The sequence below is a fragment of the Epithele typhae genome, assembly GCF_022376455.1.
Source record: "Epithele typhae strain CBS 203.58 chromosome Unknown BXZ73scaffold_4, whole genome shotgun sequence".
In the NCBI taxonomy this organism is placed as follows: Eukaryota; Fungi; Basidiomycota; class Agaricomycetes; order Polyporales; family Epitheliaceae; genus Epithele; species Epithele typhae.
Window position 1 is genome coordinate 495,613 of NW_025954195.1, and position 12,836 is coordinate 508,448.

General features: G+C 56.1%; 3 protein-coding genes across 3 annotated transcripts; all 3 read left to right on the forward strand.

Moving 5' to 3' along the window:
* Positions 1-2,551: 2,551 nt before the first annotated feature.
* BXZ73DRAFT_87550 (PLP-dependent transferase) lies at positions 2,552-4,822 on the forward strand (the record flags this gene model as incomplete). The annotated part of the gene is made up of 13 exons (XM_048024616.1): positions 2,552-2,696; positions 2,756-2,803; positions 2,872-2,894; positions 2,963-3,130; positions 3,210-3,409; positions 3,511-3,559; positions 3,611-3,662; positions 3,723-3,858; positions 3,906-3,951; positions 4,004-4,114; positions 4,178-4,238; positions 4,291-4,691; positions 4,751-4,822. 13 exons carry the CDS (start codon positions 2,552-2,554, stop codon positions 4,820-4,822), a joined length of 1,512 nt encoding a protein of 503 aa, XP_047881977.1.
* Positions 4,823-5,989: 1,167 nt separating this feature from the next.
* Positions 5,990-7,611, forward strand: BXZ73DRAFT_40555 (uncharacterized protein; the record flags this gene model as incomplete). The annotated part of the gene is made up of 9 exons (XM_048018600.1): positions 5,990-6,191; positions 6,251-6,327; positions 6,388-6,481; positions 6,540-6,658; positions 6,709-6,832; positions 6,887-7,040; positions 7,092-7,175; positions 7,228-7,379; positions 7,436-7,611. The coding sequence occupies 9 exons, from the start codon at positions 5,990-5,992 to the stop codon at positions 7,609-7,611; spliced, it is 1,182 nt and encodes a 393-aa protein (XP_047881978.1).
* A 325-nt stretch (positions 7,612-7,936) lies between these two features.
* Positions 7,937-12,621, forward strand: BXZ73DRAFT_40576 (uncharacterized protein; the record flags this gene model as incomplete). Its single annotated transcript, XM_048018604.1, has 13 exons — positions 7,937-8,099; positions 8,209-8,309; positions 8,358-8,765; positions 8,820-9,402; positions 9,457-9,767; positions 9,823-10,024; positions 10,078-10,723; positions 10,753-11,536; positions 11,590-11,754; positions 11,802-12,092; positions 12,156-12,269; positions 12,351-12,523; positions 12,582-12,621. 13 exons carry the CDS (start codon positions 7,937-7,939, stop codon positions 12,619-12,621), a joined length of 3,981 nt encoding a protein of 1,326 aa, XP_047881979.1.
* Between the last annotated feature and the right edge of the window lie 215 nt (positions 12,622-12,836).

The window sequence follows — 12,836 nt, forward strand, 5'->3', positions numbered from 1 at the left end:
GGACCGCCGCAGCGGTAGCATTTGACCGGGGGAAGGGTGGAAGTGTTCAGACCGCGGCCCGGAGGAGGGGCGCGGGATGCGAAGGCTCCGCCGGTGCCGTTAGGGCAGGAGCGCGCGAAGTGTCCGAAGCGACCGCAATTCTGACACCGATATCGGGGTTAAGAAATGGTAACGGTACCTATAGCCAGAGGTTTCCACTCACATAGCACTTCTGACCGGCGTTCTGGATCCTGAGGCTCGGGCACTCAGCCTGGATATGGCCTACTCCGCCACACGAGTAGCACTGCTTGGATGCAACCGAGCGCGGCTGGGGGCAGGCGGCAGACTCGTGCCCGGGCTGGCGACAGTTGTAGCAAAGGCGCTGCTCCGAGGAGCAGTTCTCCGCAATGTGCCCCACTAAGGATGGTCGGACATCGACCGAAAGCAGAGAAAGACAGGGCTACGCACGGTTCCCGCACTTGAAGCACCCCTTTCTACTGAACTGATACGCCATTCTGACCTGGCTTCTCGAGATACCTGGCCGGTGAAGAGAGATCACGGAGGGCGCAGACTACTGGCATGCATGTGCTTACGTACCTCGCTTCTTCCCGCTACCGACTGACCAGCCTTCCCTCCTCCTGCGTAAGGATAGGACTAAAGACGAGAGTGAGATGGGCGATGGCGATAACCAAGGGGCGGCCCAAGCCCATTGCCGCTTCAGGGCCGGTCCGGCGGCTCCAGCCTTTCAGGGCGGGGCGTGACCAGCTGCCGCCGCTCACGCCGTCGCCTCCGCCATCGTCGCCGCCATCGGGCAGTCGGACCCCGCCCGCAGAGCCCCCAAAGCCGTCCAACTGCTGCCGACCCGCTGAGCGGCCGGGATGCGCCAAGCGTCGGAAGCGTTGCAGCCACGAGGAGGCACGAGGCGCGTCGCTTGAAGTGCGGCCGCAGGTCACGCCCGACCCGAAGCCAACCACCCGGCAGGGGCCGTGGGCCTGCCTCGCTCTCCGCGTGCGCGCCACGCCTGGCGCGGCGTGTTGTGAACGTTGTCCGCCAGCTCCCCGCACCGGGCACCCTGCTCAGAGCATACCCAAATCCGACCAGGTGAGTGCCGTCCGTCCAGCCCCATTCAATTGAGCTGATGGTCGGCGCCAGGCTGTCCGGCGTCCGTGTCGCCCCCTCTGTGCGAGGACGTGCTCCGTCCGTGGTGCCCCATTGGCGGCCCGCGAGGACACCATAGGTTCAGCCCACCGCGATGTAGAGATCCAGATCTCCGACCTACCTTAAAAGCCTCGAGTGACTTCAGCGTCCGTCGTCGGCGCACCACCTCTTCCCCGGTGTCACCGCCCAGCCACTAGGTTTGTTTCGCCTCCCTCCCTGCCAGTGCAACGCGAGGGCACTAACCCCATCTCCGCCGTTCTCCCTCCCTCAGTACTCGCCCGACGACGCCCGTCTCCTTCCGTCGTACATCCGGAGTCCGCCCACCCGCATCATCGCGCTTCTTGTTAGGCTGAGCATCTGCTTCGCCGAGGGTAAGTCGTCTATGTCGGGAGATTAGGTTCGCAGATTAACTGCCTTGCTTCTTTCCAGGTTTGCCTGTGCGCCCTCTGCGAACTGGTTTGAGCAGCCCAACAAGACACGTCGTAACGAGCGCGCGAAGTCTGGTTGTGTGTGCGGAAGGCGGGTTTCCTCCCGCGTACTGGTGAGCTTCCCGGGCCATGGGTACGTGTATAGAGCACTCGAATGAGTTGCTTGCACGAGCATTTACGATCGCACAGGTTACATACGTTGTGAAGTGGCTCTCACCGTCCTTACTCCTCGAGATGACGCCGTCTTCGCAATTCTATCGAACTTATTGGCCCACTTTTCCCGAGCAGTACCTAGCCGACTCAATCGTCAGGTATGAACACAACGTTGCGCGGCTGCCTCCAGCGTCCCGGTGGGACCAGCGGACCGCCCTAACTCTGCGCCTCGCACTATTCGCGTTACATTGCGTACGCAGTCAGCTACACCGCCATTGGTGTATGGGTTGGTAATCCGACTGCGAGAGTTCTCATGGTTGCCGTCATGACATTATCACTTGGTGTGTTCAAAGTCGATTCGGAAAGAGGTTTGTGTCGCCAGATGTATTTGCTCACCGTGCATGATTGCTGCTCTTAGCGTTTGACCAAGAGCTAAGTGACTCCGACGATTCGGAGTTCGGACACGCGGTATATTTCATATCGTGACACACCTGATGCTTGCTTCCGGGCTCCGGGGATTGTGGCGACGTCAGAGTACCGCCGTACATGCCACAGTCCGAACATGTTAAGCGTTCGGCAGCAGCTTTGGCCCTACAATCACCCTGAAGATACTATCATTAGACCTGCGAGCAGCGTGCCATTTGGTCCCAGATGGAGGGTAGGGGGAGGCACGTTTCCCACGGGCCGCTTATCTACATGCCGAGGCTTACTCATTCAGGACTTACGGAGCCCATCGGCTGCGTGGCGGGCCCACATACTTATCAGCACTTCACGAGGATGGGGGACGGTTCGCCTTTCCCCCATCTCCACTGTCGCCATTCCTCTGAGCAAAGATGCAATACTCCGAGAAGCGTCCTCTCCAGAATGCAGTGGACCTGTCCCATCACCTCTCGGACCTCGCCCTCTCCCGGGCGACGTCACCGCTCAAGGGCTTGGCGCGGTACTTCGGCCGAGAGGGCATAATCAGCCTCGCAGGAGGTACGCATTGGCGGGATCACAGAAGTCGTCCGTCCTTTGATATTCTGGCTGGCATGCAGGCATGCCCAACCCCGACTACTTCCCTTTCGCTAACATCTCCGGCGACGGTAAGTAACCGAGCGTCAGAACGATTCCCCCCCGCAGTCGCTTACAGCCGGCTATGTGCCTCTTCCAGCCCTCATCCCCGACTCTTTTGCGGTCTCCTCCCAGCCGTCGACCACCTCCCTATCTTGGTTCTGGAAGCTCTTTGGCGGGGCACTAAAGAGAAGACGGCCTCGATCACTGTGCCAAAGTATCCCGTGAAGCCCACCGATGTCAACCTCGCAGTTGCGCTGCAGTACGGCACTGCGACCGGACTCCCGCAGCTCCAGAAGGCGGTCAACGAGTTTGTCGAAACCACCTTCCAGCCTGCTTACGCGGACTGGAAGACTCTGGTCAACACTGGGAACACAGATGGGTGAGTTCACACACTTACGAGTGCCATGCACTTGTTATTCAACTTCATCGTCGCAGCTGGTCCGCGCGATCACTACTCTTTGCAACCCGGGCGAGCTGTTCATCACCGAGGACTGGACTTATCCTTCAGCTCTTGCGAACAGCAAGCCGTACCACATCAACCCCGTCGGTGTGCCCATGGACGAACAAGGCATGCGGCCGGATGCTCTGCGCAAGATGCTCGCGGAGTGGGATGACGTTGAGCGGGGACACAAACGGTACGTTCTCGAGCTGCGATGAGCGTCGTGTTCCCACAACGGGACCAGATGAATGACGCCCCGGCGCACTTGGCGTCATGTGTACTGACTGTCCTTTCCAGCCCCCATGTGATGTACACGGTGCCCATTGGTCAGAATCCCACCGGCATCGTACGTGGTCGTTTGACTAGAGACATACACACGAGGCTGACGCCACGATAGTCTATGGGGTTGGAACGTAAGAAGGAAATCTACGACATCTGTGTCCAGTACGGTGAGTACATGGTGTGCGCGGATTCCACAAAGGATCACCGTGGCTGAACAATCTTCGCAGACATTATCATTGTCGAGGACGATCCCTACTATTTCTTGCAGATGGGCGAGTACGTCGCGAAGTCGATGCGGTCTTCGCAAGTAGAGTTCTCGGACTCCAAGGCGTGGATTGCCAGCCTTGAGCCCTCTTACTTGAAGTAGGCATCGTATTTGTTTCCTAGAGGCCCCGACTAACTCTCAGCAGGATTGACTACCAGGGGCGGGTAATTCGTCTTGACACATTCTCCAAGGTATGACATTTTTCGTACATTAATGGCGCGCTCGGTGTTAACAGATCTGCAGAACATTGCCCCAGGTGCCCGGCTTGGGTACTTTACTTGCAACCCGCGCTTCGCCGAGCGGTTGGAGCGCGCGGGTGAGACTACCACGCAGGCTCCATGCGGGTTCGGCCAGGTAAGCCTGCAACATTCAGCATCCTTAGCCCTAGACATTGACAGGATCTGTGACTCATCAAAGGCACTCGTTGCGCAACTGCTGACCACTTGGGGCTACGATGGTTATGCTCGATGGCTTCAGGGTGAGGTAGCATATTTATGCTCGTTATGCCGACTGCTTATCCTTTCCCTCAGGCCTGGCTGTGCAGTACAAGGCGCGCCGCGACTTCCTCCTGGATGCTCTCTCCGAGGAGTTCAGCATGCGCGAGTCCGTCGGCACCGCCGGCTCTTGGACTGGCTGCACCGTTTACACCGCGTCTGTGAAGCCCAAGCGCTTCGAGATGTATGAGAAGACTATGCAGCAGGAGCTGTTCAGCATCGTACCACCGTCGGCAGGCATGTTCCTTTGGGTGCGGCTGCACTTCGAGAACATCCCTGGCTTCAAGTCCGGGGATGAAGCTTCGTTGGAGATGAAGTTCTGGGAGCAGCTTGCGGAGGCTGGTGTTCTCGTTGGTCCTGGCACGTACTTCGCTTCCGACGCCGACGACGTCAGTCCCGTGGAAGGTCATCTGCGCATCGCCTTCAGTTACGCTTCGGTGCGACACTCCCCTAGCAACTGTACTGCAAATGACTAACATGATTTTGCCGTTTTCAGCAAGAGGAAATGATCAAGGCGGTCAAGATCTACAGTGACGTGATTCGCAAGTTCTTCCAGGAGGCACACTAGATGATCGTAGATTTTGGGTAATCTGAGGCGTTTTGTGTTCGTGGAGGATGTATACGTATGTATGTTATATCCATAATAGACGGTTGGTCTGCCATAGCCAGACATGGGCCCGTAGAGAAGTTTGAAGGACCTCGAATTAGGAGCTCGGGACTTGTGAAACTGGGCGCCCGTTGGTGCCGGAGGGAGCGCTGTCAGAGGCTCGGGCGCCTACGCGAACTTGCCTCCCCTCATCTCATCTCTGACCCGCCCTAAAGAACCGCGTTTGCGTGCAGGCCTGCCGTCATGGCCGCTGCTCCCCTGTCCGATGACATCCAGCGCGCGCTCCAGCAGGCCATCGAAGACGTGAACAGCACGGCCGCGGCCTCCATCGCCAGACATCATTCCAAAAAGCTGAAGCGACCGCGCGATGGCGAGCACACGGGCGACGACGGGATGGATGCCGAAGACAGCGCTGCCGAAAGAAGCAAGGAGAAGAAAAAGTCGAAGAAGCACCATGCGTTTAACGGCAGCGAAGGTGGCGAGTCGGTGTTGACAAACCGCCCCCCAAGCGCAAGTGGAAGTGCCGGTGAAGGTGCATCCACTGAATCCGCCGAATCGACCATGGCATCCGGTGCTGAAGCCGGCGCAGCGGCCGCTAAAGCGAAGAAAAGGAGCAAAGGGAAGGAGCGTGCAGTCGACCCAGTCCCAGCGCCCCCTCCACCATCTGCTGTGGACCTCATGAACTCGTCCGCGGACTTCCTGTCTGCCGTGGTTGCGGCGGCGTCTGCGACGGCAGGACAGTCGCAAACAGGTGCGCCGTACGAACAAGTGCCCCCGTACCTCTACCAGCCAGGCGACTTCGATCCCTACGCGTATCCTGGCCCAATGTCGCAAATACCCCCCGGTCCTCCGCCTCCGCAAGCACCCCTTCCTCCTAACCACCCACCACATCCTCAGACTGGGCCGCCATTCCCCAACACATTCCCTCCTGAGCATACTGGCGTCCTCCCCGAGCTCAACCTCAACTTTGCCTCTAGCGAAGATCTCTTGAGGAGCCTGCAGGATTTCGACATCTCCAAAGTTGTCACCGTACTCAAGACCCTCGGCGAGGCGGCCGCGGCCGCGAATGTGCAGCTGAACGTCCCTCCCATGTTCGCGCCCGGCCCTCAGACGGAGGCAGCTCCTCCAATGCAGCAGCAACCCGTGCGCTCGGATACCATTCTGGGGCGGCCAGGGAAGCAGAAGAAGACCCGGGGAGCGTCCGTCGTAGGGACGAGCTCAGTCCTGCCCCCGCCTGCCCCGCTACAGCCCGACAATCCTGACCACGCGCACATGCTGGCGAACGTCTGGATGAACGCAGCGAAGCTGGCAGAGTTGGTGAAGACGGAAGGTATGCACGCCTCTGTCAATATATGCTCGACGCTTGCTGAGCGTTCATTTGATACGCAGGCCTTGTCTACAAAAAGGGAAAGTTTTCTGCAACGGAAGAGGCGCAGCTGAATGGTGCGATCGAACGGTACCAGGCGGTACGTCTGCTCTTTGCATTCGGGGATGTCTGCGTCTCATCGTAGTGTTGTTCCTTGCAGCAAAAAGGCCTAACTCCTGCAGAGCTTGATCAGGTCATATTTTCCAACAAGATGGGCAAGGAAAAAGGGCATGAGTCGTTTTGGGCAGAAATTAGTGCGTCTTGTCTTGCGGCTTCATTGGAAGAGGGGCCGATCACTGATCTTTTCTTCAGCCTCGGCGATACAACTACGTCCTATCATCGCTGTGTATCATCACGTACGTCGGGCGCGGCATCCATTTGCCAACAAGGGGGCTTGGACAAAGACCGAGGACGACTTGCTAGTTCAGTGCGTCACACCGTCCGTAAGCGTCATTTTTAGTACTCACCACCATCCTATGAGTGTAGGTCTGTTCAAGAGCATGGACAGCAATGGGAAAAGATCAGTGATATGGTCCAGCGTATGGCTGGCGACTGTCGTGACAGGTATCGCAATCATTTGCAAGATCGTTCTGTCCGACATACCGGTATTGTTGTGCCCCCTTTGACAAGATGACGTTTGCTGATCCGCTTCCGCGTAGGACAATGGTCCAAGGAAGAGGAAGAGGAGTTGATCAACATTGTAACGGATATGACCGTGAACCAAGGCAAAGATATGGATAACGACATCTTCTGGGGTGTTGTGAGTCAGCGCATGGGCGGCAAGCGGGGTCGACAACAATGTAGGATCAAATGGTGAGCCATAAGTCACATTCCGCTGCGGCGGGCTCACTGTCTTGTATCCAGGACGGACTCGCTGGCGCCACAGATCAAGAACACCGGCGAGCGTCCCCGATGGGGTCCGATGGATGCATATATTCTTGTTCACAAGTATGTGACCCCGTTCGTCGGAGCATTGATCGCCACTGACAAACTACTTCAGAGTGGATTCCATGAACGTGCGGGACGATACCGAGATAGATTGGAAGCTGCTTCCGGACGACCATTGGAACATATGGAGCGCCCACTCTCTACAACGGCGCTGGCTGACCATGAAGCGCGGCATCAAGGGCTTCGAAGAGATGTCTCATGCTGGTGGGTTACCATCATCTCCCAACTCCTGACGTCTCTGATTTCCTCCTATCTCACAGAAATCATGGAGATCTTAAAGACGAAGAAAGCACAATCGCCACCACCTTCGTCTGCTAGCAAAAAGAAGAAGAGTAAATATATCAGCGCCGAGGCTGTCAATGATATCGATGATATCGACGTGCAGATGGAGCTCGAACCTGGCTCAAGCATGAGCCACGGGACCATGGGACACTAGTGTTGTATCGAACGTAATGTATCGTTGCACTCATGTATCCGTAACACACCGACATCCTTTGTGTTTTCTGCATTCTCCGCGCCGTTTGGAGTTTGTTAATGAGGTTGCATTGTGGAGAGACGCGCCCACGTGACCTGCTGGACGCGTCGTCGACAACATCGCCAAATACGTAAGCGCCCATAGTTGGAGAGTATTCAACCGACAGCCTAACAAGCTACACCCACCCTGTTGCTATTTCCTGTCCACGCCCTCGCTTTTCGTCTCGCTGCTCTCGTTGTTTGCGTGGCTTCCGGCTGCTATCCTCTGACCTTTGTCTTTGCCCGCCATGGCCTTGGTTCAAACACCCCGCAAGACCGTGCCGCTTGCGATGGAGGATGAGCATATTCCCCGGCCGAAGCCCAAATCACATTCTCCTGATGTCACACGACGGGTGTTCTTTTGCGGGGTGGTGGTGGAAGGCACGGAGGGGGGACGAGAGCTTTCACTTGGTGCGTACTACGGTTCACATAGGCACTGGCTGGTGCCGTCGCACTGGCCGTTTGATTGCCAAGTGTCTCCAACGAATGATGGGTTGTTCATGGCAGTGTTGCTTTACAGATGTCAAAGAGCTCATTGCTTCTCTGGGAGAAAGCATTGACTTGGTACCCGCTTCCACGAATTCGTCTCCATCCACTACTGACATGAAACAAGTACGTATCGTCTGCGGTGTGGTGCCCTCACAAGAGCTAACCGGGCTGGTTTAGGAGAAACGCAGGAGAGCCATGACGAACACATCCGCATTGGCCGACATTACCAAGGAGCTCGTCACTACTGAGCGTACCTACGTCAAGAAGCTTCGTGTACTCAAGAAAGAATATGCGGACCCACTCCGTGAGTTCTCGAAGAACAAGCACACAGCCATTGTTCCCCCATATCAAGCCAAGGCTATCTTTGGCAACATAGACAAGCTCCTTCCGGTCAACGAGGCATTCCTGACGGACCTGGAGAAGATGGATCGAGATGGCACTCCGGGAGTGGGAGACATTGCGATCAAGCACTTTAAGACTCTGAAGGCTTTCGAGTGCTATAGAGAGTACTTCGCAAAACATGAGGAAGTACAGAAACTGTTCGAGCATGAGGTGAAGAAGAACTCCCGTTTCGCAGAGTACATCGACGTAAGTTGCGCCTCTATATCATTGTTTGCGGTATGTGCTCTAACCGCACCTCAGCGTGTCAAATACTCTACAGCCTCAGACGCACGGAACAAATTCGGTCTCGTGGAGCTGCTTGCGGAGCCATGGCAGCGTATTCCAAGGTACACGCTCATGTTCAACACGATGCTCAAACACATGGCCATGAATCATCCTCAACGATCTCAGCTGGAGGAAGCAATCCAACACGCAAGTGACATCGCCAAGGCGGAAACAGATCCTCAGATGAAGCGTATGGGAATCATGCATTGTCTCGCAACATCCATTGAAAACTTCCCCATGGACCTCGTGTCAAGTTCGCGGCACTTCATCGACTGCATCGACGTACAAGATGTCGTCGCTCCGGACCCTCACGCACCAGTATCATCCAACGGCCCGACTGGTGCCTTGACGCTCCACTGTTCGTTGTTCCTGTTCAACGATAAGCTCATGATCGTGAAGAGGCCCGCGGACAAGAGCGGAAAGGCTCTATCGGGTTTGGATCAACTCGACAAGGTGGTGAAGGGCGGCGCGCTTCCATCAAGCATGCGGAAAAGCGGGTTGGTGTGTAAAGGGGTGTTGGATATTACGGACGTAGCAGCGACAGAAGTCGGTGGAGCCGGTGTGTATATTACTGAACCTCTCAATATATATTGTGGGCTAACTCGAATGGCAGACTTTCACCTATTCCTCGAGAACCCATTGTGGGACCAGACGGAGAAATGGGCGGGACGGCAATTCCGTTCGCTCTCCGTAGTCTTTCCCCCTGCTGCAGTTCACTTGGATCCCATACGCACGGCGAACGAGAAGAGGCGCTTCCTTGACGCCGTATGGCTCGCCCAAGCCCGCTTTCGAACCCGAGCCGAACGGTCCATCGTGCTTCGGGGCGAGGAGTTCGAGGTCGAGAACCGCGGTGGGTATGTCACATATGCTAGCACGTATTACAATGTGTACACCCGTACGAACTTCCTACAAGAGCCTAAGAAGGTCAGCGTCTTTCTAAATCGTCCGAGTACAACGATGTTCATAAGCTATTCCACAGACGAAGATTGTCCTCCATATCGATCAGGACGGCATCGCTGACGCCGTACCGTTTGGCGAGAGCGAAGGACCATACGTTGTTGTAAGAGTCCAACCTATAGCTGGAGCACTCGCACGTTACAACGTCACGTCAAGCTATGAGGACGAGCCTGAGGAAGATATCATGCAACCGGGGCGCATACCTGAGCGCATCGTACAAACTAGTAAGCATATTCACCGGTGCTGCACATGCGTTAGTTGAGACTCTTATTCACAGTTCAACAATACGGCCTCTTCAAATTCAAGACCGGGGCTCTGTCGCGTCCTACAACACCTACCGTCTCTCGCTCGCGCGCTGCCATTTTCGGCCTGGACGTGATCTCCCGCAATCTTTTCGGCGCTCGGTCAACCTCGGGAGGTATGAGCGACTTCTTCGGGGGCTCGATGAATGGACATCGTCGCGCAAGAACGGCTGATAGTCGTAGTTCAACGCTCACCGGTTCCGGGAGCACCACGGGAAGCAGTATATCGCAGTTTTCAAGAGCCTCTACTACAACCGTGGCAACATCGCTCATGGACGACGAACCGCCTCCCTCGCTGACAAAAAGCACAAGAAGCTCAAGGACACGTTCGCTTTCTCGCGGGGCGAAGAAACTCATCAAGCGAGCGAAATCGCCCTTCCAGAGCGATTACGAGGACGCTGTTGACTCCGATGATGCTGGCCCTCCCAGTGCGTACGATAGCGCGTCCATGAAACGGGGTCGCTCTGCATCTGCCGGAGAAGCGATGACTGTGGATGCTTCCGAGCGCGACCTGGCTAGGCGGCTCGAGTTGGCGCGCAAGAACAGCCAAAATCAACACGGGCGAGAATACGAGTCCCTTGCCATGCAGGAACCGGTAGAAGACACTATATACGAAGGCTCGTTTGCAACGGTATTTTGCCCGAATGCAGTTCTGATCTTGGGCTTCTCTTCACAGATGATCCTCCGCCCGCGCAACGCCCCCTCTCACGCGTTTCCCGCATGTCGCGCGCTCTGCCGGAGCTACCACAAGATTACGACTACGCAGCAAGCCAGCGTTCCACGACGCCCACGATCCGCGCGCAATCACCCGCACTCAGCGAGAGCAGCCGGCGCGCACGATCGCTTTCACGCCACTCTTCAGACCGATCAGATCGCCGACCCATGGGTCCGCGTAGCCCTTCCCCACTGCCAAGGAGTCCGCGCTCAGCACACTCCCGCATGCCCTCGGCGGACTCGGACACAGAGCCGGACAATACCCAGCCCATGTTCCCGACAACCCCGATGCGCACAGTCTTCCCTCGCACACCCATCCCGCGCAGCAAGCGACAGCCGTTTGAACCCACCAGTGCAGTCAACACAGACATGACACCAAAAGCTGCAGCAACAGAAGATGACGATCGCAGAAGCATGGAGTCTACGAAACTGCCTGGCCTCATAGAACCACTGGCGATTAAGAAACGCTCATCTGTGCGGACGAATGCGTCAACAGCAACAATTACTGACTCCCCAGCGACACCAGCCCATAGACCGCCTCAGCTGGCCCGCCGGCCTTCTCCCTACCAGAAAGGCCCCTCCGTGAAATCCCAAACAACTCGTACCTCAGGGAACAGGACGACAGTGCCTACTAAGCTCCCCCGTGCCGAGGAGGATGACGTCGACTTGGATGAGCTTCAGTCCGTCGTCAAGCGTTCAGCTGAAGCAATCAAAGCAGATGTTCGTGCATAGTAGTATCATACACGTGTCCTTATTGACGACTCGTACGCCAGATCGAAGATTCGCATCGCGCGATCAAGAAAATCAGACTCGAGACCCAGAAAGTGGCTACCTCGTCGCCCGTACGAGCTGCGGTCGTCGCACGGGAGACAAATCCACCCTCTCCTGTGAAACGTAGTCAACCACTCACACCGCAACGACCATCATCTCCTGCATGGGTACGTTTGTTGTCTTTTTTTCCATGACCCCCACTGACTTTAAGTAGACGAGAGAAGCCTTGACACGTCGCGAAGAGATGCTGCAAGCAATCGGCAAACGTGCTTCCGTCGACATCTCCTCAGGTGGACCCCCTCGCATCCGGACCGCACTGGGACCGTCTAGTTCCGCCTCTTCGCTATTCTCCGCCAGTAGCACGAGCGGGAGTCAAACGGATTGCGAACTCGCGAACTTTGTGGACGACGTTGCTGAGGAAGCCGAACATAAGCTGGATAGCGCTCTTCGACATCAAGAAGAGGCGGAGTCAGAAGTTCGGCGTCTCATGAGGCTGCTGAGAGACGTGAGCTTGCTTTCGAGCCCTCCCCTTGAGAACCCGCTGACACATTTTCTTCGACTCTGATAGCGTACAGACGACCTGGTCAAGACTGGCTTGGGGCTCCAGAACTGGAAGCGGCAATACGAGGTCGTAAGTCAATTGCTTGCCAACAGTCAGCAGGAGGTCAACGAGCTCTATCAGGTAAATCTCCAGCTTGTTCTTCATGTCTATGTCCCATATCCTTCTGGAGCATATCACAAAACCTAACACATGTTGTTACAGTACTTCAATGAAGAGCTTGAAGGCATGTTTGACGCCGCTAGTTTACCCGACGACGATGCGTGGGCAGCCATGACACGCAAGGTCAAGGAGGCACAGCAGGGCAAAGCGCGGGTGGAGCAAGAGAACTCCCAGCTCAAGACACGCATTGCAGAGCTCGAAATTCAACAAGAGCAGTACGTGGCCTTCGCGTGCTTGTCATCTGTGGTCTGACTGACGCAATGGATCTTCCAGGTGGGCAGCATTGTTGCGTGAACACGGACTTATATCATGACCGCAGTATGACACATCTACAAGTTTTGTAAGCCCTTCGATCTCCTCATGCATTTCTGCTCAATCTACATATGCGTTGTATCATACATCCGCGGGTTCGGGTCCTAGGAAACCGTCGTCCGTACCTTACTCATGTTCTCATACCATATCATATTATCAAAGCATCTCCTACATATAAATACACGGAGATGTCATATGCACGGACCAGCATCACCG